Raw genomic sequence first — 26740 nt, 5'->3', positions numbered from 1 at the left:
GCTAGGCACAATTTTCTGAGAGGAAGATGGATACATTATGCCAGATTTAGTCTTGTTCAAGGATATCATGTAAGTGTTTGCTTTCTAAACAATCACTTTGGTTTTCAGCAAGGAAAGACACCATATATGCAGTAAACAGTTTCATTGAGATTATAAGTACATCATTAGACAAGAGCAATAAAGTGGCAGGAATTTTCTGTAATGTCACAAGGGCATTTGATTCTGTAAACCGTGGAATGTTTATTTACAAACTTCATTAGTATGGCATTAGGGACAGTGCCCTACAATGGCTTAAATTCTACTTATCAAACAGAAAGCAAAGAGTTAGCCTCTCTTTATATGGGGCAAATTATTATTCTGATTGGAAAAAAATATCTCAGGGCATTCCACAAGACTCCATATTAGGCTCAGTTGTATTCCTCTTCTATGTTGATGACTTACCATTAAATATATTCTCCCCATCAGTTCTATGTGCATATGATACTTCTGTCTTAGTTGAAAATCATTTGGAAAAAAATCCCATACCTGTGATCAATACTGTCACTATCTTAGAAACTTGGTTTCATCTAAATGGGTTGAACCTAAATATAGTGAAGATTCTCATGATGAAAAATGTGAACAGATTAAGATTGTTCACAAAAAAACAAGATATAAAATAAGGTGACTCAGTTAAATTCTTAGGTTTAAATGTGGATAAACATTTGAGCTGGCCAGCACACATTGAGTACCCAACAAACAAAATGAACAGCTTTGCATTTGCAGTGCAAATATTATCAGCTGCTATTGACATGGACACAGGACAAATAGCATATACAAGCTAGCTACCTTGAATCTATTATTAGGTATGGTATTGTGTTTTGAGGTAACATAGTGCTGATACTAAAAATACAGAACAAATATTTTGAAATATGTGCACTATAAATCATAACCATGTCTTCCACGCACTAGACATGAAGTATTTTAGGGAAACCATTTTGTACATTCACATGATACAAGAAACAAAGAAAATTTTATGCTCACCACCCACTGACTCAAACTGTATGTCCAGGGACCTCAGTATAAGGGAAGGAAAATTTATAATAAATTAAAAGGAAACAAGTTAATGCAGATGAATTTAGGTTCATTTAAAAGCAAGCTGATGTGGCACTGTCACTGAAACGTAATTTCTCAGTGGGTGAATTTATGTAGGACGTAATTTGAACAGGATACAATGTATTTCATATTGCAGGGAATACCATTATAGTGTTGTTATTTATTGTAGAGCTATTATTTATTAGTGTAAAAATCACTCTAACTATATTCAAAATTTTTGACACGTCTCCAGTGTGCACACCAAATGGACTGTAAATGCACTTCATTACCTAAATAAACCACAATTCCACATTCTTACAAGAAGTAAGCTATAAATAGCTTTAATTGTTTCCAATTGTTATGCATAAATTATCAATACAAGGCTGCTTGACAACACTGTATATTATGTTAGATACAGTGTGCAGTGAAACAGAGAATGCAGTTGACCATATCAGTTTTATTTATCTACTCAGTAATGCCTGTAATTGTCTTATGTTGAAAAAAAAAACTTTGGACTAAAAATTATTACTTACAAGCAAATTAACATATAAACTCATACATACTAACAAGTTGCTCGCTACTCTCTACCATATCCCCTTTTGACATACTTAATTTCATTTAGAGACATAAGACAGAACTTGAACCATTGCAAAGAAAACTAGAAAGTTCCAAAGATTATAATTGTTTTTAATTAAATTTGTTGCCTTTTTGTGGCAGACAATATAGCCATTGCTTATATTAGTGACTTCAATTAAATTTTAAAGACAGTGTTTTTTTGACATCCCAATATGATATGATCAAGATCTCCATTATGTTCTGGATGTTTGCTACATGTAGGAGCGCCCGTCAGTCTAATCCTGTAGATATGTGTAGGAAAACACGCATTTCCCAGCCTTATTGTAATTATAGATGTTACATATCTGCTTGGTGAATTTATCTGGCCATACCAAGGTTTTGTTGGTATAGTGCACTGCACTGAACTGAAGTGAATGAAACCATTTTCGTGCTGCGGTATTTGCCATTGGGTTTCCCATTGATCGTAAGCCTCTTTTTCTGATATGTATGTAGGAAGTCAGAATATGGAAGTAAATAGCAAGCATCCTTCTTTGATTTGTTTAGATAAGGCCATGTAATACTTCATTAGGATGAATACCCGAGTATCCCTTTACCCACATTAGATGAACGAATTTAATTTCTTTGGCTTTTGGTATTAATGTTATCACATCGTAAATATGCCTTTAAGCAGCTTTCCATTTTCAGTGATCTAACTGGCCCAAAGCCCTTTGAGTTTGTCAGCAATAGCACTTCGTTTCCTATTCAGTTCCAAACTGAACTGCTTCTTTAATTGTTGTTACTTCTGCAGCATAAATACTACTTAATGGTGCCAATAAAAACATCTCAGCTATTTGCAACTTTGGGCAGTAATATGCACAACTAACTCCCTCATTTCTTTTAGAGCCATAAGTATGTATGTGCAAAAAATCTTGGCATTTACTTTCCAGGCAATTTATTACATCGCCATTAACATTAAACTACTCCCCCATTCTGCCTGCTAGATGAAAAACTTCAGGCTGGCAGTCTGTTGTTTCATATTCATTACTGTACATTCATAATATTTGGTACTTCCGTAAAAAAAAAAAACAAAAAAAAAAAAAAATAAACACAAATCTGAGACATCTGATGCCTTTCACTAACAGTGGTGTTCGTTTGTCTTCGCCTTGATATCCTCTTTCTGCCAGTCACTTAGTTTTAGAAGGACTTACTTGGTGACAAATTTATTGCTCCAACGCACTGTCTAATAGCTCAGAATTGAAGTACATTTAGTTTCGTAATACATGTTCTGGGGCATATCCAGACAGAAAACTTCTGTAACACATTGCAGTGTGTGTCAGGAGGAGAATGGCCAGCTGGTTTCCCCATCACATACGACGTACACCACCTAATACATTTAGAATAGTCTACTATCCAGAAGAAGCCCCAATACCTTTGCTGATGTTTGTACATTAAATCTAAAAGGAAACAGGCTTATTGTATTCAGTGGGTACGTTGGATGTTTTCATGTAAAGAAAACTACTGATGATTTTGCATAGAACTAGTAAATCAAGTCAAAATATATCTGTGATGGTTAATACAAGCTATTTGAATTGATGTACAGTATACTAATACACAGGGACTAAAAACAGTAAAGAACCCCTCTACTACTTGTTGAGTTACGTGAATTAAATTAAGCAGTTTAGTGGAAGACATGGAAGAAAAATTGGAGAATTTCACAAAGATGTTGAAATGAACAGCGGTTAAAAGTATGACCCAGGAAAAAAGGTGATTAAGTAATTGAGATGAGATACTGAAAAAAATTGATTATAAGCAAACAGCAACTAGGAACTATATTAACATACAGAAAGACAAAGAGAAAACCAACTAATACTAGAAAAAAAGCCTTTGCAAAAAAGAAAAAGAAAATCACAGTTAACTTTGGGAAGTTTTTGTATCATCCTGAGAAAATAATGAGACAAAACTCCTCTTACAAATTTATAAAATCTTGGAGTTTATGAAGTTCAGCAAAATGTTAAATTCAGCTTGTTATCCACTAATAGCATAAGGAAAAGACAGATTGCTGCTTACAGTAAAGATGACATGTTAACTTGCAGACAGGCAAAAAGTATGCCTGTTAGCCACTTAAGAAGAAGAAGAGGAAGAAGGAATTCTGCAACAGGAACATAAAATTGTAATAAATTACATGAAAAACTAAGGGATCAACAGTGAAAACAGCATAAATATAAAACCTTATAAAAATCCAAGTGAGTCATCTTTACATTGACCCCTTTTCTCTCCAAAACCTGATTTGCTTTGGGCAAGAAATACTTAGGTGGTGGTCATAACCTGTCATCAGGCCAATCAGTAAAAAAAGGAAACATAAAGGGTGTGGATAATTACAATGGAATAAATTTTGTTGATTTTTGGCTATAAGATATTTACTAACGTTATCAACTTTAAAGTCCATTATACTGAGAGAACATTACAGAAAGAGAACAAAATGCCGTAGCCAATCTGACGTGATGGGGTCATTTTGTACCCTTTCAATTGAGCCCTGTGACAAAACAGGGATCACAATGCTGATGCCCGAGCTGCTGCGTCTCTACAAGTGCCAAGGAGTAGATGCCCGTCTTACTGGGGCATCAGGACTCCCGGCATTGGCCATCATGCCACATAGCGTTTGCTGAGGCTAGTTTATACCTGTGGGGCAAGCCCATGACTGGAGACGGTGGCATCAGGTTGATTGATCTGCACATGAAACGTCTTAAATTACACTAGAACAATTGATCTGGCCGTCTCTTCAGATAGGTATTGAAACTTCAGTGTTTGCCTTCCCTGGCCACCCTGTGGGAAGAGGGACAAGCCAGAAGCCTAAGAGCGAAATAATGTATTCAGTTGTTTGTATGCGCTTGAACTGATGGGGTATTTTTACTGCGACAAAACAGTTATTTTTTGCAGGGAATATTGAAGATAAATTTGGAGAAATTGAGTCGTTAGGAAAAATGCACAATGGATTGCTATTGACTCTCTTCTGCTGCACGATCTACAGCTCTTCAGTCCTGGAATAACTGGGTAACATACCAGTGACCATTGCTCCATACAAGATTTCAAATATGGTCCAAGGAATCATCTTCTACCAAGACCTTTCACTCTTAAACAGTAGAGGAGCTACGGGCTAATCTTCCCCGATGAGGAGTACATTTTGTCCCAAGGACAATAGAATAGATATGTGTGTCTTTATCTTAGGCTTTGAAGGGCATGTCTTTCTCAAGAGTTAGCCATGATGTGCAGGCGTGTCATGGAACTTTATACTCATCGTGCATGGGGTGCTTTTGATGCCTGTGCTTTTGTCGTTTGTCATTCCACCGCACAGTGGACCCAGAATGCGGTAACTGCAGATGGTCACTCCATGAAGGCAGTCCTTGTGAGCAGCCATCTCTGTGTGTCAATTGCATGGCATACCACTTTTTTCCAATATTCAAGAAAGACAAGAAAACAAAGGAATATAAATCTATTGACTGCCTGCTGTATACTAAGGCGTACAAAAAATATGAATGCCCACATCCTGTTGGTATGACATCCAGTTGCCATCACTCGCACTACCTAAATGTTTTTGAAACCAGTTCTCCTACCACTCTCCTCTCTTGTGGTTCCCACTGTACATTGGTTCACACTGATCAGGTCAGTAAGTGGATTCCTCTTGGGAGTACTTTGGAAGCAACGGTAGTGTGAGTCCAAACTCCTCAGTGATCACCATTTGCAACCTTTACATGTCTACAGGCAGGCGCTTATTTACCTTAAGTTTACCTCCTTAACCAACAACCTTCTCCCCGTTTTCTCCTACTGCAGGATTTTAAAGCCCTCAGCATCTCTTGTGTGGGGTAGTATACAACTTTGTCTGGTAAGGGCCTTCTACTTTGCCAATTTCTTACTGGCCGTAATCTGTGTTTCCTCAGTGATAATGCCACTCTCCACTCCAGTGCTGCCAGTGGCACCCTTTCAACTGTAGATTTAATGATCAGGATTGCTGAAAAACCCTAAAACGTTTAAAGTGACATCCTTCACAGATCGACCTCATGAGTTTTAAATGACTTTGTGCTAAGGCTTACTATCTAGTTAAACAGAGTAAGAAGTAATGCTTGGAGCATTATGTCTCCTTCCTGGATACATACGCCTCTTCATCCCAGGTGTGGGCCACCGATGATCCACAAATGTTCTGGGTCTTGTCCTTCAGGATGGTGTTTGGACTGATGCATTGACTCTTGCTGAACACTTTTTGACCCACTTTGCAGCAACATTGGCATTCTCTTCTTATCTAGCTGTCTTTCTACTGCAGATACAAGAAGTTAGAAATGCCCCCCCCCCCCCCCCCATGTTCCACCCCCACCGTGCCAAATCATATAATGAACCTTTCGCTGATGGGGAACTGCTTCAGGCTCTTGCCTTGTCTCACAGCATGGCTCCAGGCTATGATTCAATTCATAATCACACACACCAACACCTGTATGTTGCTCAAAGGCTACTTCTACTTGAGGTCTTCAACCAAGTTTGGCGAGATAATATGGTCGTCCCAGTCTTTAAGACAGGCAGAAACCCAATGTCTCTTGACAGATACTGACCAGTTACCTACAAACATGCTCTGCAGACTGCTTGATAGGATGGTTGTCTACAGATTAATCTGGGTTCTTGAAACTTGGGACCTTTTGTTCTCCCCATCAGTGTGGTTTTCAGGATGAACGATCTACAGCTGACCATCTGGTCCAGTTGTAAATAGCAGTCCAACAGGCATTTTTTCTAATGCCAACACCTCACTGCAGTTTTTTAATTTTTTTTAACACACACACACACACACACACACACACACACACACACACACACACACACACACACCACTTGGTACCATCACATTTTACTTACCCTCCATGACTGGGGCTTTTCTTTTTATATTAATCAGTTTTTATCCTACCAGTTGTTCGACATTTGAGTTGGTACTTCATTCAGCTCACCATGGATCAATTTACTTAAAGGTCCTAAATTCTCACTTTCCCCCACGACCTTTCAGCATCTGTTATGTACTGTTCCTCAGGAGTGTCAGGATGCTAACATCTTTTACACTGGTGGATCAAAAACTGTGTGTGAGCATGGGTTATGCTTTTATATCTCCTGCCAGTCAGGAACACCAAGCATTGCGAGGAACACGCAGTGTTTTGTAGCTATTAGAGAATCTACATCTACATCCATACTCCGCAAGCCACCTGACTGTGTGTGGTGGAGGGTATCTTGAGTACCTCTTTCGGTTCTCCCTTCTATTCCAGTCACATATTGTTTGTGGAAAGAAGGATTGTCGGTATGCCTCTGTGTGGGCTCTAATCTCTCTGAATTTATCCTCATGGTCTCTTAGCGAGATATACGTAGGAGGGAGCAATATACTGCTTGACTCCTCGGTGAAGGTATGTTCTCGAAACTTCAACAAAAGCCCGTACCGAGCTACTGAGTGTCTCTCCTGCAGAGTCTTCCACTGGAGTTTATCTATCATCTCCGTAATGCTTTTGCGATTACTAAATGATCCTGTAACGAAGCACGCTGCTCTCCGTTGGATCTTCTCTATCTCTTCTATAAACCCTATCTGGTATGGATTCCACACTGCTGAGTAGTATTCAAGCAGTGGGCGAACAAGTGTACTGTAACCTACTTCCTTTGTTTTCGGATTGCATTTCCTTAGGATTCTTCCAACGAATCTCAGTCTGGCATCTGCTTTACGATGATCAACTTTATATGATCATTCCATTTTAAATCACTCCTAATGCATACTCCCAGATAATTTATGGAATTAACTGCTTCCAGTTGCTGACCTGCTATATTGTAGCTAAATGATAAGGGATCTTTCTTTCTATGTATTCGCAGCACATTACACTTGTCTACATTGAGATTCAGTTGCCATTCCCTGCACCATGCGTCAATTCGCTGCAGATCGTCCTGCATTTCAGTACAATTTTCCATTGTTACAACCTCTCGATATACCACAGCATCATCTGCAAAAAGCCTCAGTGAACTTCCGATGTTATCCACAAGGTCATTTATGTATATTGTGAACAGCAACGGTCCTACGACACTCCCCTGTGGCACACCTGAAATCACTCATACTTCGGAAGACTTCTCTCCATTGAGAATGACATGCTGCATCCTGTTATCCAGGAACTCTTCAATCCAATCACACAATTGGTCTGATAGTCCATATGCTCTTACTTTGTTCATGAAACGACTGTGGGGAACTGTATCGAATGCCTTGCGGAAGTCAAGAAACCCATGCTGATTCCTACAGAGTAGATTTCTAGTCTCCAGAAAAGTCATTATACTCGAACACAATACGTGTTCCAAAATTCTACAACTGATCGACGTTAGAGATATAGGTCTATAGTTCTGCACATCTGTTCGACGTCCCTTCTTGAAAACGGGGGATGACCTGTGCCCTTTTCCAATCCTTTGGAACGCTACGCTCTTCTAGAGACCTACGGTACACCGCTGCAAGAAGGGGGGCAAGTTCTGTCGCGTACTCTGTGTAAAATCGAACTGGTATCCCATCAGGTCCAGCGGCCTTTCCTCTTTTGAGTGATTTTAATTGTTTCTCTATCCCTCTGTCGTCTATTTCGATATCTACCATTTTGTAATCTGTGCGACAATCTAGAGAAGGAACTACAGTGCAGTCTTCCTCTGTGAAATAGCTTTGGAAAAAGACATTTAGTATTTCGGCCTTTAGTCTGTCATCCTCTGTTTCAGTACCATTTTGGTCACAGAGTGTCTGGACATTTTGTTTTGATCCACCTACCGCTTTGACACAAGACCAATCCTCAAATTTATTAAACAGGCATTCCTTGACTGCATTTTAATTTGTAGTGAGTCAATGAGCAGTCTTCAGGCCATTTACTGAAGTACCTCTTGTTACCCTGTGGTCTCTGCTAGTCACGAATTCCTTGCTGAACTTAGTCATATTGCTACTTGGTTGTCTTCCTTCTGGTTCCAAGTCATGTGGGTATCTCAGAAAATGAACTGGCGAACTATTTAGCTATAGGAGTGATTACTCGTGCCCGTTTGCTGTGCCTCTTCCAGATGTGGATTTGCAGGTGCGAATATGACCTCTACTTACATGGAGATAGAATGACATCTGGTTGGCTACTGCCCTCTCTAATAAACTCTGCACTGTCAAGGAAACGACTGCTGTCTGGCACACTTCCTTCTATTCCACCTGGAAGGAATCTACTTTGGTCATAGAAGGCTAACACACAGTTTTATTTTACATAACGAGCCACCCCCACATTGTAGTTGTGTAGTCTTATGGAAAGTAGCGTATATCCTGATGGAATGACCCTTCTATTGGCCCTCCATGACCTTCCAAATTTTTTGCCTCAGATACTGGCAGATGATTCACAGATGGTTGAGCAGGTTGGTACAAGGATTTAGGCTACCTTGGGGCAGGGTCATGTTGGCTGCAATTGGGGCACCACCTGCTGCATGCTAGGTCTGGAAGCCCCGGACCATACCTCGTTGACTGCTGAGTCTTTCATCACTGTCTTACCCTGTTTTAATTGTTTCTAGATGTGGTTTGTCTCTCATTCTGCTGCACTCATTTTGCTATTTTAGAGGTAGCTCTCTATTCAATAGTGAGCACTCTTTAGTGCCTTGACTACACTAAAGCAGGGGTGAGTGGCTGTAATAGGGGCGACTGCCATCACACGATGAACCCCAGGGATATCCATCTGCTGCCTTATCTATTTCTCTTCTCTTATTATTGATTGTCCAGCTGATATCCATTAAATTATCAGCCTTCTCACATATACTATTCTGAATCTGCCGACTTGGAGACATTCTTTGCTCTGCCTTCAGCCCTTCATCAGCCTGTTGGGATCAAATGAGAGGGTTGGGGCTTTTCTCACCATTGGATGTGAGCCTTGGGAGACCCCTCGTGTGCTCTGACCTAAATGCTGATCTTATCCATACTCTTATGTGTAAATTCTTTCTCAGCTCTGGCATCAGCAGTGCCTCAGTCGTAGTGTTTCTACGTACTTTCATTGTCTGAACAAGCACTTCACAGACATCTCTAATTTTGGATGAACTACTCATGGATTGAGGTGCTGTGACCTTGCTGTTAAATCCCTTAATGCCATGTAAGTCAGTCAACCAACCAGCCAACCAGCCAAAATCATTAGCAATTTTGTGGGGTGGGTAGTATGCAGGTGCTGCACACTGGTTAATAGATCATGCTAGTTCTGTGAAATATCATTGCCCCTTGGCTGGAAAATTCAACAGAAACACGGCTAGCACTGCCAGCAAGCATCAGTGAAAATTTTGTCTCTAACAAAAGTTGCTCTGTGATACGATCTCCCACCCCTAGACATTTGTTGCAAAGAGTTTGAAACTCACTGTATATGTAAGACAGTGTAAGAGGTATTTCTGCAGGATTTTTTTCTTGTCTTTTTGAAGTATTTGAGTTGATGCACAACTACTTTACTTTCCTTGTCTGGAAGCTGATAGAAATGACTTGTATGATAGAAAACACTGCGTATCACCACCACCACCACCACCACCACCACCACAGGATTTTCTTTATCTTGATATTATTTCACCCTATCAATTCAGTGCATTATCCCACAATTTCCAGTGTTTTGCTTGTGTTTTGCCTTAGTCTGCCTACTGCTTGTACTTAATTGATTTCTCTATTTGTGGTTCTAGTTATCTATTTTATTTTATCATTGTATCTAGTGGCTAATCATCCTAAATTATATTCTTTCTTCTTACTGCCATTAATTTCCTCCTGGAGTACTGCGCCATTTTTTTATTGTGACTGATACTTCTGTCAGTATTTTGTTGTTATGAAAGTTAAAGTAGTTCAAAAAGACTAATTCACTTTCCTCTGCCGTTCATTACCAAATCTCAGCTCAGGCTTAATTGCTGTTGGCTTTGTTTTCATGAGGAAATTTAACCTAATTGAAGAGGTCAGTGGAAGAAATTGGTGACCATCAGTTTAGTGGCGATTTGCCTGATCAAGTTATCTGCTGTACGAGTGGCACTCAACATGCAACAATTTTTTATTTTTAACCATAGGTTGGTTTTATTCAGGATTCCATTATACCAAGTTGTTCCCCACTCTTTTGACTACAAAACCAAATTTTTCAACAAAATCTTCATTCAGTGCGACAACCTTACTAGGAGGTCCTGTATGCTCACATGGTACCACTCTACTAGTCATTGTAGGAGCCAATGTATTGCTGTATCATTAACCTCCCCACCATCCATGTACTGCTTTCCATGGAGGGCGTCCTTCATTGGGCCAAACAAACGGAGATCAGAAGGTGCGAGGTCCGAGTTGTAGTGTGGATGAGGAAGGACAGTCCAATGAAGTTTTATGAACTCTTCTTGCATGCACAGACTTCTGTGGGGCCTTGTGTTCTCATAGAAGAGGAGAAATTCGTGTGCATATTTGTGACTACGAACACATTGAAGTCGTTTCTTCCGTTTCCTAAGGGTAGCAGATGGCAGATTGGACAGGTTTGTGCAACCTTGTTGCAATGATGACAGATGCCTTGCCCAAAGTGTATGAATATCTGTGATGCTCTGGTTTTCTACCAAAAGAAATCCACAAACAGCTCTCTGTTTGGGAAGCAGCTCTGTTGCAGATGCCACTTTGAAGGCTGCATATAACACCCTCACCTATGGGAATTTCGTGAAACTGTAGGAGCTGAAGCAGGAATGATGTCACATAACAAATTCCACATTTTGTCAACCGAAGTTGTTTGGGAAAAAAGTGTGTTACCTTACTTATTGAATGCCCGTTGTAGTTTCAAATGCACCACATGTTGGTAATAAGTCATTCCACATACACCACTAGAAAATACTATCTTTTAACTGCTCAGTCTTATTGCTTTTATATTCTTGTCTTTCAGTTTAGCCAAATATGTAACATGCAACAACTACAATATGCTCTTGTGGGCAACCACTTTCTTCTGCTGAGCTCTTCAGTATTTTTATCTACATTTTGCTGTAATGTATGATAAGATATTTACTGTGTTATTTATTTTTCTCTGTTATTCCTATTGTGTGTTCCTGCTGTTACTATGGACTGCATTTCTTGTCTTTCCAGCCAGTTTACTAACATTCTTGTGTACAGTTTTGTTCAGATTTCATAATGCAAATCTTTCCTGTTTCATTGTGTAAAATCCCATTAAAAGACATCGAAGGTTGGAAGATGTGCACATTTCTTCAGAATGTGTGCGCACCGCCTCTGGAGTGTGTGCGTGTGCTACACTGCCTTTGGAAGCTGTATGCATTGTTTTCTAGTTATTGTTTGCAAAATGTGCATTCTTTGCTTTCGGAAGGTGTACTTTTTTGGATATTTATCTTCCATTTCCTTGAACCTATTTGATTCATGATGAGTTGTAGGCATTTTAATATTTATGATTATCCTTTTATTCCTTATAATTGATTTATAATTTATTGTTTGTTTTGTTTGTCATTTTAGGAACTTGAGGAGTTCTGCTTCAAGTTTTGTCTGAATCACATGACAGCTGTAGTTCAGACAGATGATTTCAGTAAACTTGAAGGTGACACCCTAAAAGATTTTATACGTAGAGCTGCTCATAATGGGGCATTTAAGTCGTAGATTAATTCTTGTGTTCTCATCTTGAGTACACTCAAATATGATTACAATGCAGATTTAAATCTGTCTGAAAAAAAAAAGAGACACATGAATTGTCTAGTGTTGAACTCTTCCATGCGGTAATAATTTTTTTGGGGATGGAGCAACACAACAGATTTTTACACTGGTAAATGAGTATTGTTAAATTATGAATGACCTGTGATAAATACATCAGTATTCTGTGGCATGTAAAGATTTTATATGTGAGTGTAAAGAACTGGTTTCTGTATTTTTATATTCCAACATGCTGTGATCTAAGATTGTTATTAGCAAAGTGTGAAATTCTTGAAATTGTTAACTAACTTTTATTTGTAATTTAGTACTGTTGTAAATAAATCTGTTTGTACTTGTTGTTGTTCTCATTTTGAAATAAAATTTCTGTGTTTTCTCGTGAATTTGATATTCAGTATTCTAGTATATTATATGCAAAAGAAAATGTGGGACAACTAGAGCTAACTTTACATATTTGATGACTATATGGAAATATTAGTTGGTAATAGAGCAGAAATTAATCATTTGGTTATGAGAAATAATGCATTGCACACAATTTTTGAGACTTGTTACCAGAAATCATGAAAGTAATAGTGAAGTAAAGTACAGTATATGTTCACTATTTCTCATTCATCACCAGTTTTCATATTTTTAAAGTTTTGCTTATTTTTCTATTGCAAATGTAGAATTATATTGCTTGATATTATGTTAATACCTGTGTAAAATCTACAAGAAGATATAGTAAATGCTATAATTCTTCTTGTATAAATGGAAATGATCTGAGTGTAAGGCTTGGTTCAACGCCTGGTTTTCCTGCCAGGCAGCTTCATAGCAATGCTCACTTCACTAAAGTCATAGTTTCATTCTGGGACCATACATTGGTTCTCAGCAATGCTTTTTTCTCATTGAACATCATAATAAAACGTATTTTGAAAACTGGCCACCTAGGATTAACAGAGCGACAGCAGTGACGGGCATAACTAACAGAGTGACTGCACAGTCTTAGGTGTGAATGTGCTATAACTCCCACATTTGTGCAGGGTTCTGTTGGATTTAAGGTCAGTTTGCAAAGCTGAGGTAGGAGTGGCACAGTCATAACAGTTGTTCAAATACTTTTTATTTTACTACTGATGTCATACCACAAAGAAACTCGCTCATCAAATAGCATCACAGCACTACCAAGCACATATCTATGCTCGTGTTATGATGGGGAAAGGGGGGGGGGGGGTAATCACATGTCCCCCCCCCCCCCCACTTCATTCTAAATGGTGAGCACCTCAGGAAGCTGAACAATAATTCACTGAGTACAAGCTAGGTGAATGTGGATTTCCTGAGCTTGGGACTGGTAAACACCATCAGTCCTCTGTAACCATAAGTTCTGGACATCCTCCAGTGACCGGTGATGCAGGAACATTGTGTGTCACAGGGACTGTGAATCTTGGCTTAACCAGTTGAATTGTGAGGATGCACTGTGCACCGATGAAATGCATGGCTATTGAGCAGAATAGTTGGTGGGCCATCTTGCCACACCTCTGTTTTACAAGGCTTGCCCAGCCAAGAGGGCTCTGTCTGCTTGGACACTCAACATCCCTAGCTGCTCTTAGTACCTCCATGAAGTCTAAATCTCTCTTCTCTACTTCCAGTAGTATAGATGGTCTCTTGAGCAATATTAACACCCAAGCCCCTGAGAGACCTCATGTGGCTAGTCCACCTAATATGTTTGTAAATGACTGAGAAAGTAGTAAAAGTAATGTGGAAAAGTTGTATTTAGTGTTATTAAACATGTAGCAGGTTTGCTTAAGAAATTGTCAGCTTTCCACATCCACAAAACTTCAGAGACTTGTAGGGAAACTTAAATCTGCCAAGAGGTTTTTAGCCTAGCTGCTTTACCTGCACAGATGTCCTCAGTAACCAGCACCTCCTCCGATAACTGGCTGAAAAGCTGGTAGTGAAAATAAACTACTATCAATAATGTAGTCCACACCAAAGATTGAAGTGCAAAAATTTTATACCACTTCGATGTAGTCAGATCTAATGTTTACAGCAGTTTGGGGTTCTCGTGCTTCAGTTCGGTACATGTAAATAGGTAGCTACATACTACACCTGACACTAGGTCTATACAGTCTGAATGCAGTAACCTAACACAGACAAGTCAGTTCGCTATTGTTTCAGTGTGGCAAAAACAAATTTCTTAGGCTGAAGTCCAAACCATTTATAATAGGTGTTTCAGTGTTTGTTACATTGTATGTGATCATCAAAATTAACCACAAGTGCACAGCAAGACTTTGTTTTGATTAATCAACACTGTCATTGTAAGTCATTGTTAAAGTTTGACACAGTCATTAAACTCAAATAGAAATCCACCTCAGAAGTTAATTGTCATTTTCAGTCGTTACATAAATATTGGATGAATTGCCAGACATGAAATTTGAACTGAACACGCTACGGTTTTTAACTTGTGGTCTCTACTAGGCTGACTGCAGACGTTCCTCAGTATAGGCAGATGTAAATCTAACGTAGAACCCAGCTGCCGCATAGAGAAGGGACAGTTGTATTCTTCATTAGTGGTGGAGTTAAGTCCTAATTACCCCCCCTCAGCAACCACTCTGTAGTGTCTGTAAACTGAATCATTACTGTCAGTGGCAATAACTGGTGGCATGTTGGATCATTTCTGGATACTGTCATGGTGCTCAAGCACAGCGTCCACCTGCTCTTCCAAGCATCCACTGTGGTGACTTACTTTCAGGCACCACTCTGTCTGGAAGGTGAATTCAGATCAGGAAGTGATCACTTGAGTAAAAGTTGACTACTTCCCATTAAGCAGTATGCACAAGAGCTGGAAAGCATACCGAGAGACTGATAGCAGTGTATGACGCTGTTGCAGTTGAGCCAAGTGATCCTGCCTTCTGAGGATTTTAAAATCATGCCACGTACTATACATGGTGTTCTCTGTTGAAGTGGTTCTGCCTAACTGTCCTTTAAGCCACCTTAGACTTCGAGTACACCACAGACAGAGTCTTCTCTGTCTCATGACATGCAGTAGAGAACAACTAGCCAGCAGTATGTGCCTTCTCTAGCAGTTGTGGTGATAGATTTTTGGGCTCAAATCACTGAGGCATGGAATCACGTATGTAGATGTTGTTGTGACAGGTTCCCATCGCATCATCATGTGCAGCAGTGAGGTACTGCATACTATTCTGTATTCTCCTAAGTGGCGCAAGTGCTTAGTTCTTTTTGCGTAGCTGTCCGATGGTGTGATTACCCTTATTTGTGAATGGAGAAAGCATTGGCTAGATTTCTTACCTTTTACAATCAATAGTTAGGATTTGTTTTCTGTTGTATGGACTGAAAGCTGACATATGCCTGGTTTCACTGTGGGATAGTGTGTATGAGTGTGCCTAGTTAATTTGGTGTCACATATTCGGAAATGGGTTTTGGCTCACTTGCAAATGTTTCCACAGTGTCTTGTGGTTAGTAATTAGAGGAATTTGCATTCCTTTTCGTAAAGGAACAATGTGTTGGATTAGGTATTAATATTTGTCGGTCCAGTGTTTGCACCAGTCATTGTTTGTGTTCCTGGTTAGTGTGGGCATCGTGTCTAGGGAAATTAGTTTTGGCTTGTTTGTGAGTGTTTCCACAGTGACTAGTGGTTGCCAGTTTTGGATATTTATGGTCTCCTTGTGGGTGAAACAGGAGGGAAATCAGGGACCAATACTTTATTTGTCTGATCGTTTGTACCATACACTCTCAATTGAGATCTTTGAGTGGTGAAATCCTTTGAATTCCAATTCCATGTTGTACCATTTGCGCAATGAGTTTAACATTGTGGAAAAGAAACCTGCAGGGGATCAGGTACTACATGGTACGCTCCTGGAAGTGGAAATATTTTCGAGCTGTTTCTCTTAGTGTTCATAGGGTTTGGTAAGTCTATTTTCTATTGTGAAAGTACCGGCTAGAATCAGTCGTATTGTATCAGCAACTGTTTTGTGTTTGTTTTCTGCTGCAGGCACCAAGAAGCTGACTTCCAAGGAGTTTTGCGGCAAGTTTGGCGAGCATATGTGCTCCTGGGCAATCATTTACAGTTATTACATCTTGAGAAATTGGTTTTGGTTCACTTGCAAGTTTTCTACAATGATGTGGTTCAGGCTGGTCACATTTTTTGTTCATTTTTGCACACAAGTGGAGTGGAGGGTCAGTTACTAATAGTCTACTTGTCTGGTGTTTTGGAGTATCAAGTGTTTTGATATTTACAGAGTTGTGGAATCCAACTGAAATCTTGTTGTATCATGCAGTGATTGCATGATACAGTTAGTGAGTTTATTAATAGCAGAAATTATTTAGCAATTCATTCAGGAGGAAATGTCCAGCAAGTCTCTCTTGTGTACTGTGCGCAATTCTTAACAACTGCAGCTGAATGTAGTTTTCATAACTTAGACTGGCTGCACCACCTGGTTTAAATTGTTACTCGGTGGTGCGTGTCACTGTTTGCATTGGCTGAGGATGGCTTGTTCATGAAAGCCATGTCCAAGTGGGCATCAAGTTTGGCTGGTCATGTTTTACAAATTTGTCTTAATCTTGTTGGCTGTGCGTGTATTACATACATATGAGTGTATCTAGTTTAGTTGTTGCTGTGCCTTGATAACTATCTGCCTTGTACATTCTCATCATGTTTTTGTTATTACTTGGGTGGTAAGCACATGACCGAGTATTTATTTTAAGTCATTGCCATGGTTGGTGTTTGGCTTGAGTTTTACTGTTGTGCATTTTAGTTGGTTATAAGATATGCCATCCTTCCTGGCTGTGTTACGTAAACCTTTCTTTATCTTTTGGTTCTGTATATTGTACACACAAGTGCACATTTAGTTTAACTTGTTGCCTTGTGCTGTTGTAAGGAATAACGCACATGCATTCATTATCCAGATTGTCCTCTTTGCTCAACAGGTATGCGGAGCTATGAACAGTAAAATTCTACAGTGAAAGCTTTCTATTCTTCTGTGTCCTATGTTGGCCCTCAAGCCTTGCAACAACCCGTCACTTGAAACCAATTATTCGATGTTGGACGAATGGGTGGAGAAGAGGGGTTTTAATTTCCTCAAGAAGCTGGTGTGCTTTCTTCTTAAATTTTTTTTTTAATAGTCCTGAGTTGTGGGTGGGGGACACTATCCTTAATTTTAAAAACTGAATGAGATTTTTAGGCCTAAAATTTGAGTCTAAACTTACATGGTGGTCACACCTCAGGGACCTGAAAAGATGGTCCCTAAACACACTCAGTATTTTAAAATGTCTTAGTCTCATTTCACAGGGAGCAGACTAAACATGTCTGCTTCAGTTTTACAGGGCCTTTGTGTGGTCTTTGCCTGATTATGGGTGCACATTGCATGGGTCTGCACAGCAATCTTATTGAGAAATGTTGAATGTGGTGTAGCGTGAAGGAATTTGGCTGGCTCCTGGGCCTGTGACTACTAGTAAGGCTACTGCTGTATGCTTGTGTTTTACTCCCAGTGTTGATCTGGCTGATGACTGTGTAGATACTTTCCAGCCCTTGCACACACCGCTTAATGGGAGATAGTCAATGACTTGTTCTCAAGTGATCATCTCCCGATCTGAATTCAGCTTCCAGGTAGGAAGTAGGCCACCACAATGGATGCTTAGTAGAGCAGGTGGACACTTGACAGACATGTGTCTGTGTTTGAACACCGTGACAGCATCAAGAAATGATCCACCATGCTGCCAAAGCATCCGTTCTGCAGTCTCCAGGCCAGCTGCAAAGGAAGCCTTTCCATTGGTGGAGCTGGTTCCAGGACCAGGCAGCCAGACAGCCAGCTGCAGAAAACCTTGCAGTCTTTTGAGTAGTGAGTGTGAAATGTCACCGAATTATTAAAGACAGCAAAAAGATTCGTGGCAACAGTTCCTGACCACCATAAGTAATTACACTAAAAGTACAGTCATATGGAAAATTACCAGGAAGATTTCTGGGAGAAGGAAAGTGCACAGTGGCTGCTGTAATTGGGAATGGAAGCCTCTTGACCGACATGCAGGACATTGCCCAGACTGTGGCGGCCTGTTTTGTTACAATTATTGCCACTGACAGTAATGATTCAGTTTGCCGACACTGCAGAGTGGCTGCTGAGAGGGGCAGTTAGGACTTAAGTTCCACCACTAATGAAGACTACAACTGTCCTTTCTCTACGCGGTAGCTGCGTTTTACGTTTTCTGCAGCTCGTGGGATATCAGCTAGATACAATACGGTCCGTTATACTGTGTTACGGCATCTCAAAGGCTGGACCAAAGAAATCCTCCTCACCCTTTTCATTTGATTTGGGCACCAGGACACTTTCCTTACTCGTGGTGAGTGGCAGTTTTAATCCCGCTTTTAAAATCTGAGCAAGGTGCCACATACCTGAGTGGTTATTGTATTGTTGCCCTCACTAACTGCATGAGAAAGACGTTGGAGCAGATGGTCAGCTGCCACTTTGTCAAGATCTTAGAGTCCCGGCAGCTCCTTAGTCATTATCAGTGTATGTTCTCTAGATATCGCTCCACCTTTGGTAATACATCACAGCTGAAAGAAGCTATACAACATGTTTTCCTATGCTGGCATCACTTAATGCATATATTTTTTGATATCAAGAATGCCTGTGGTACTAGTTGAAAGCATATTATACCCTGGCAGCTCCATGAATGGGGATTTTGAAGATGTGTTCCCTTTTTTTATGTAATCCTTCCTCTGAATTCGCTATTTTAGATTTGGGTCAGTGGTGGCCAGTCTAAATTCTCTGAGTACAAGAACGGTGCCCCTCAAGGTAGCGATTTAAGTGTGACTGTCTTAGCAATAGCTATTAATAGTATCACATTAGTTGTTAAGCTTCCCATCCAGTGTCTTTGTTTGTCGATGACTTCTCTGTCTTTTGTTGCCTCTCAGGCCTTGCAACAACCAGTCAGTTGCAACTGACTATTCGACATTTGGAGAAACGAGTAGAGAAGAGGGGTTTTAATTTCGTGAGGGGAAGTCTGTGGGTGTGTTCTCACATTAATTTTAAAGACAAGTTGAGATTTTTGGGCCTCTTTTGCCACACTTTGGGAACCTGAAAAGGTGGTCCCTAGACACACTTGGTATTTTAAAAGTCTTAGTCACAGGCCTTGGTGAGCAGATTGAATGTGTATGCTCCAGTTTTACAAAGCCTCTGTGTGACCTTTGCCCGATTTTGGGTGCACGGAGTATGGGTCTGCATGTCTATCTTATTGAGAAATGTTGAATGTGGCGCACCATGAAGGAATTTACTGGTCAATGGGGCCTGTGGAACCAGCCTTTGCCTAGAGGCTTGTGAACCATTGCTTCATACCAGTTAATGACTACTCATGCTGTGATGGGCCTGTAGAACACTGTCCACACCATACACACTGGCATACTATACCACTGCTCGGGCACCAATGGAAAGGCTGTTTGATTATTGACAACCAGCAGTGAGAAATTATGGGACACACATGAAGGAATGCCTTTTTGAAATGGGTGCGGCTAGTTTTCAAGTTTTACACCAAGTTTTGTGCAGACCTCCACTTTGACTCCTCCAGAGGCCTAGCATTATTTTGAACTTGTCTCTTTATATGAAAGATTACTCTCCAGATTTTATTGTACTCTTTGTTGTTTAACATTTTAGATAGACATCACAGTTTTAAATATGTGTACCCTGATAGCACCAAACAAGCAGATTCCCTTGGTTGTTTAGTAGTATTTCCTGACCGTGTCCATAAGATTTGCTTTCGCCATGAATATACAGTATTTTCTGCAGAATTCCATGCAGTCTTAATAACACTGCAGCAGGTGGGGGGGTATTCAAGGCAAACAGTTTCTTACCTGCTCCATTTTCTTGGTGCTGTGCAATCATTGCAGCACATGTACCCAACAGAGAAGCTGTTCTAGGTAGTACATGGCCAACTGCACTTCCTTCAGTGGTGTGGGAAGCAGGTATCATTCGGCTGGGTACCTGAGCACATGAGAATTTGGGGAAATGAACAAGCAGACTGAACTCCCAAGGAGGCCTACAGAAAATGTGAGGTACCATTCCCCTGCAGGCTCTTATATCACTATATTGGCAGAGTTCCGTGTAATTGTTTCCTGGTATTGTGAGTGGGGGAGTGGCTGGCAATGAGGGACAATACAGGTAAGTTGCAGTTGGTGAAGCCAACTATCTAGCAGTGGTGTAGCTCATGCTCATCACAGAAACAGGTTGAAGTGATCCTGACCTGCCTGTGAATTGGACACTGTCCTCTAACACATGGCTTCCAACTCCAGCAAGAGGATCCCCCAGTCTGTGATGCCTGAGATGTGCAAATCGCTGTGTGCCACTTTTTTACTGAGTTCATTTTGTATTATGACGAGGAGGCAGAAACGAATTTCAGTGTGGATCTGGTCTCTGTTCAACTGATAATTAGATGAGTGAGATGAAGATTTTAAGATGTTCTGAAGTGTCTTAGCTCCTGGCTCATTCTTTTATTGTGGCGATTGTCCAGCTGATGCTGTTTGTTGTATTCTTTTATTTCTTTCTCTTGCTTTTTACTTTTTCAATCTGATGATATATGTGATTTTATTTGTGTGTGTGTGTGTGTGTGTGTGTGTGTGTGTGTGTGTGTGGTAGTGGTAGTGGTAGTGGTGTTAAGGAATTCGTTCTGTTTTACCTTGAAGGTACACTAAAGGTCTTGCTGTCACATGCGATACCAACATATCACTTGTTATGGAGTTTGTAAGACATACATTTCTTTTAATCACACAAGTCTGAAGCTTCATTTTAATTTGTGTGAAACTATTTATTGCAACAGAAAGACTATTCTTGTTAGTTTCACACTTGAATGACCAGTGAATCAAAATTAGTGTAGAAAGCATTTTACTTTGTAACTGTTATGCTCATGTCAGAAATAACTGTTCAGTTTTTGGCATCTGTAACCACATTGTTCCACACTCAAATCTGAAACCCCCATCATATGCAACTTTGGCTGGTACTAGCTTATTACACCTTACAAAAAGGTTGACTACTATAAATATTGAAAGTAACTGGCATTGTTTGCATGATATTGATGCTGCTTGTACCTGATGTACTGATTCTTAAGTCTGATAATTCATATGTGATTGGATCACAGATGTTCTTGAATTAGAGGCATCACATCTGTTGTATAATACACTGTTAATTTACAGAGTCCTCTAATCAAGAGAAGATCTGCAGAACTCTATAATTTGTGTAAGTGTTGCACATGGGACAAAGCTTATACAGTATTTGTGTGTGCAACAAATTCCAGGAAGTACATAATTGAGAGTACAATCTTAATGTACTGTTAGAACAGTCCTCTAAATGTTCATATTTCATCTGAGTCTAAACAACAGCAAAGCCCTTACAAAACTGTGGGCTGAAGGTCGCTTGAAATCCAGGAATAATTACACATTGGTAGGCAACTAATTTAATTTTATACAGATGCCACTACCTGTTTCACAAAGTGTATGGGCCACAAATTCCATTTGACTTACATTTTTTATGTGTGGGTAGTTCAGCTTTTCATTTGGAGTTGGCTTTGTGATGGTAAACAATACTCAAAATATATATATATATTTTTTTTACATTAAAGCCATAGATACTTTGCTGCAGTGTTGTGTATCCCGATATATCTTTTACCATTACACCAGCAACCAACATCCACTGCAGTTTCCCTGAACAATTTTTACCACACCCCTTCCTCCTCCACAAACACACACATTTCCCTCCAGTAACAAATTAACTATTCCTTGATGCCTCAGAATGTGTCATATCAACCTAACACTTCTTTTAGTCAAGTATGTTATAGAGCTCTTTTCTCTCTAGTTCAGTTCAGTACTTCATCATTACTTTCTCAATCTACCAATCTAATCTTCAGCAGTATTCCGTAACACTACTGTTCAAAAGATTCCATTCTCCTCTTATCTGTGTCACTTATGAACCTCATACCCACGTAAAGCTGCATTCCAGCAAATTCCCACACTTAAATTTATATTCACTATCAACATATTTATCTTTCTCAGAAACGATTGTGTTGCTGTTGCCAGTCTTTCATTTTATATCCTTTTGGTCAATTACAACTTATTCCGTCTGGTGAAGAGATACAACGTATTAGTCAAGTAATAACATTTTATTTACTCAAGCTCTAACACACATCAACTGAAAAACGTAAGTCAATACAAAGAATACTTATAAAAATCGAAGAGTAAAGCAGATTGTCCGTGCGCTCGTCACCACAGAATAATGCTGTGTTTCATTGTGCATTCACAGATCACAGATGTTATTCTGGCGACTCCCACACTGCTCCCCCCCTCCCCCCCCCCCCTCCCCCATGGTAGAGCGGAGCTCCGGGAATGTAGGGGTATCCATATTTCACCTGACGTCCAGATCTCGTGTGTACTGAAGGCACTGCTTGAACTTCTTCAACCTCTGGTGCTGGCAGTGATGGTTCTACTTCCTCTTGCGGTGATGAGACAGTGTCATCCGTGCCCATAGTGTGGAAGGTGACACATCGTGTTCAGCAGGTACATCCTCTTCGGTCGGAAACATGTGCATGTTTGATGGGTTCCAACAGTACCACTTGGGTCTTCCCATTTTGATCTATATGCATGGTATGTTCATCCTGGGAGAGAACTCTGTACGGTCCAGAATTTGGGGGTTGCAGCAGTGACTTGACAGCATCTGTCCATAGCATCACATGTGTATGTGATGGTAGATCTTTGTGCACGAATGAAGTTACCGCCCCATGTCTCGAGAGACAGATGGGCAAAATTTGGCCGTATGCTTGTGCACCGTTTGCAGTACAAAAGGCAATTCAGTCTGTCATGAACTAGTTTGATCAGTGAAGAATTCTGCGGGCAGTCTTAACGGTTCACCATAAACCAATTCTGCAGTGGATGCTACTAAATCTGCTTTTAATGCTGTACGAAGGCCCAACAAAACCAGTGGCAGTGCTGATGGCCAAGACTGTGCGTGGCACATTAAAGCGGCTTTTAACGTTCTGTGCCAGCGTTCCACCATTCCATTGCTTGCTGGGTGGTAAGCCGTGGATCAGAAGGTTGCGTGTTCAAATCATGTCGGGTCAACACTTTGGCCAACTACAGCTTATTTCCGTCTGCTGCAGAGATACAATGTAGTAGTCAAGCAACAAATTTTTATTTACTCAAGCTCTTTCATTGTGCATTCACAGATGTTCTTCTGGCGACTCCCACATCCTCTTTAATTTGCTCATTCTCAGTAATTCTGCTGCCCAAATAACTGCATGCACCCACTATTTTTATTGTTTGATTTTCTAACCTAAGTCCCATGGCATCTCATTTGACTAAACTCCCGTTAACATTGTTTTACTTTTGTTGATGTCCATCTTTTCAAGACGCTTGCGGGAGTAGTCACGGGGAAAAAAATGCAAATGCAAAGTGATATTTGTATGCTTTGGGTCAGAGACCTCTTTTACATTGTTTGCTTTTTGGAATAATGAATTACTCTTTTTTTGTCACTAACTTACAGTTGTAATATTTTTGAGAGAGAATAAAAAGTTACTGTAGAGCAGTAGTGTGATTGCTTAATTCACTACGATTGAGCGTCATGCAAGAGAGCTACAAATTGGTGATCTGCAAGCAAAAAAGAATCACGAGCAGAAGGAACTGTACAAAGTAGTAGAACAGTGTCACTATATCAAGATGTGAAACGAAGTGAAGTGGAAATAAAACTGATGGAGATGAAAGACAACTTACAGAAGCAAATACGAGAACTACAAGCGAAAGTAAAAACACAGAATAATGAGAGTCTGTTCCACGATTTGCAGGAGAAACGAGAATGCCATTAATTCTGTGAACCTCCCGAGTCAAGTCCCACAGTTCTGACAAGATAAACTGGAATTATGGCTTGCCATGCAGATCACCATGACATGGGCGTACGAAATTCGCGGTGACAGTCAACAGCCTTGATGCTAGGGTAGCAAGTATATCATCAGATGTACTGAGTCCGCCATCAGACCAACAATATTGCGACCTCAGAAAGACGCTGATTAGCTGTCTGTGCAAGCCGGTGGAACAAGGAAATGTACTTGGCGAACAGATGTGTGACAGAAAACCTTCGGAACTCTAGCGCCACTTATGAGAAGTAAGCGGTGAGGAATGGTCAAATGTAATGTTGCAGTAGATATGGACGGCGCAACTACCAACAGCGATGCGAGGGCTGATCAACAAGAACTAAGACTGGTTTTTTTCCTGTAGATTCTGTGACAGTTTCCTGTGTGTACCATGAATATGTGAAAAGAGCGGTTTTTTGTATGTCCGTATGCAGCCGCACTCTCGTATCTATGGGTTGGTAGTAATACTCTGTTTTGTAGACGCTTTTTCCATTTTGTATACCAGATGATGGAGGTGACGCGAGATGAGCAATATGGCGCAATAAAATGTTGTGATCGCTTAAAGCGTACAGGTACTGAAGCTTGCGAAAAATTGCAGGAAGTGTACGGTGAAGATGCGCTACCTCATGCAACAGTGTTTAATTGGTTCAAGGAATTCAAAGGATTTTCTATGTTAAGCAGGGTGGGCCTGATGTTTTGGCTTGTGCTGTGACTGAAGTCAACAAGTCTGTCCATGAGGATCGGCAGATAACATTGCATAGCCTCAGTGAAGCCTTGAGGATTTCATATGGTGGGGTCTTTATGCATGTTCATCCCCATATGATATGCCCGTTGGGTGCCACGTATGTTGACTCCTGAATAAAACGCCGTGTGAATGGAGACAAATCACGAGGTGCTGCATCTCTTTTCCGATAGAGGAGATGCATTTCTGGAATCTATTGTCACCAGTGATGAGTCATGGCTGCATGGCTGAAGGAAAGCGAGTCAGCACAGTGTAGAACATGCCAGGTTTTCTAACACCAAAAATGGCGAAAGTTGTGCCATCTGCGGTGAAAGTGATTGTCATTACATTTTTTGACTGTCATGGAATGATTTACCAGCATACAGTTCCCCCTCACGCTATTGTTACAGCAGCATACTACGGCTAAACTGAGGAAGCACATTTCAAGGAAATGACCAGAACTTTCTCGAACTGTGTGGCAACTTCGTCATGATAATACGTGGCCTCACATCACAAATCAAGTCGTGTAGCTTCTGGCTTAGTTCAACATTACCTGAGTACCACATCCTCCGTATAGCCCCTATCTTGGACCTTGTTATTTTATTTTACTCTCATCACTAAAGGCAAAGCTTTGGGGCATTTGATCTGAGAACGCTAAAACTGTGCTAAAAAAAGTGAGAATTCTCAAAGACTTGACAGAGGTGCTATAAAATGTGCAGTTAAGTAAGAGGGGAATACTTTGGAAAAGATGTTGTAAACATTGAAACTGAGTAATAAACATCTGTGAAAAAATCAGTCTCAGTTTTTGTTGATCATCCCTTGTGGTCACATATCAAGAAACAGACATCACTTCGTGGATTGTAGGGTGTGTGTAGCGCAGGACCTAGTGACCATGTCGAGCACGATGAAAATGACCAGGAAGGTGACACCAAAGAGACCACAGCGATATGGGAAGAACATCACGCAGACATCACTAAGCAATGAAACAGTCTGAAAGAGCAGGTAAATGTACTACAAAAGAACATAACGGTGTTGGTGCAGGATAAGATTATGCCCAAATGTGACACTAACAGTACAGATAAACTATTTAAATGAAAGCAACGAAAACAAGTCTGTTGGTAACAACGACATTTTGGCAAACAAGGCACAATGTATACGTCTCCATGTAGCCACCCAAATGGAGTCGGCAGCTTGCTATGGACGCAGTGGGTCGCAGGAGAAAATGCAAGCACAACAAGAGAGTTGCGGACACTGTGGCACCAGGTGAGTGAGTAATGAATCCAACTTACTAATGTAATCACGTAGGTGCCGGCCGCGGTGGTCTAGCGGTTCTGGCGCTGCAGTCCGGAACCGCGGGACTGCTACGGTCGCAGGTTCGAATCCTGCCTCGGGCATGGGTGTGTGTGATGTCCTTAGGTTAGTTAGGTTTAAGTAGTTCTAAGTTCTAGGGGACTTATGACCTAAGATGTTGAGTCCCATAGTGCTCAGAGCCATTTGAACCATTTTTTTGCATTTACCATGTTACATTACGTCAAGACTTAATTACAGTGTCTGAGGGGCGTTCAATAACAAATGCTACACATTTTTTTCTTGGCCCGTTTCGGTCGAAAAAATGCGTAATTTGTTGTGGGACATGGTGGAATATTTCCGCTTCAACCCCTACTGTTTCTTGAAGTTCCGATAGGTGACAATACCTTCATAATGACGTCTGTAACGGAGGTGAGTTGCAAATAGAGAACTGTCATTGAATTTCTTTTGGTGGAAAACTATAGCTTTGCAGATATTCATAGACGCTTGCAGAATGTCTATGGAAACCTGGTAGTAAACAAAAACATGTTGAG

General features: G+C 40.4%; 1 protein-coding gene across 2 annotated transcripts in view; it reads left to right on the top strand.

Annotated features, from left to right (window-relative positions):
* LOC126161974 (RCC1 and BTB domain-containing protein 1-like) overlaps positions 1-12690 on the top strand; it is a 219791-nt gene extending 207101 nt beyond the window's left edge. The window contains exon 13 of one of the 2 annotated variants that reach the window (XR_007534982.1): positions 12119-12253. Coding sequence is in view for 1 of the 2 variants with exons in the window: in XM_049918165.1 (XP_049774122.1) it covers positions 12119-12259 (141 nt within the window). In the remaining variant the exon portion in view is untranslated. Of the gene's footprint in view, positions 1-12118 lie in introns of both variants that reach the window. The other variant, XM_049918165.1, reaches the window with a different exon arrangement.
* The last annotated feature ends 14050 nt before the right edge of the window (positions 12691-26740 follow it).

The sequence above is a fragment of the Schistocerca cancellata genome, chromosome 2 (assembly GCF_023864275.1).
Source record: "Schistocerca cancellata isolate TAMUIC-IGC-003103 chromosome 2, iqSchCanc2.1, whole genome shotgun sequence".
NCBI lineage: Eukaryota > Metazoa > Arthropoda > Insecta > Orthoptera > Acrididae > Schistocerca > Schistocerca cancellata.
The sequence above is the reverse complement of the archived record's forward strand: the minus strand, read 5'-3'. Positions and strand labels throughout refer to the sequence as shown.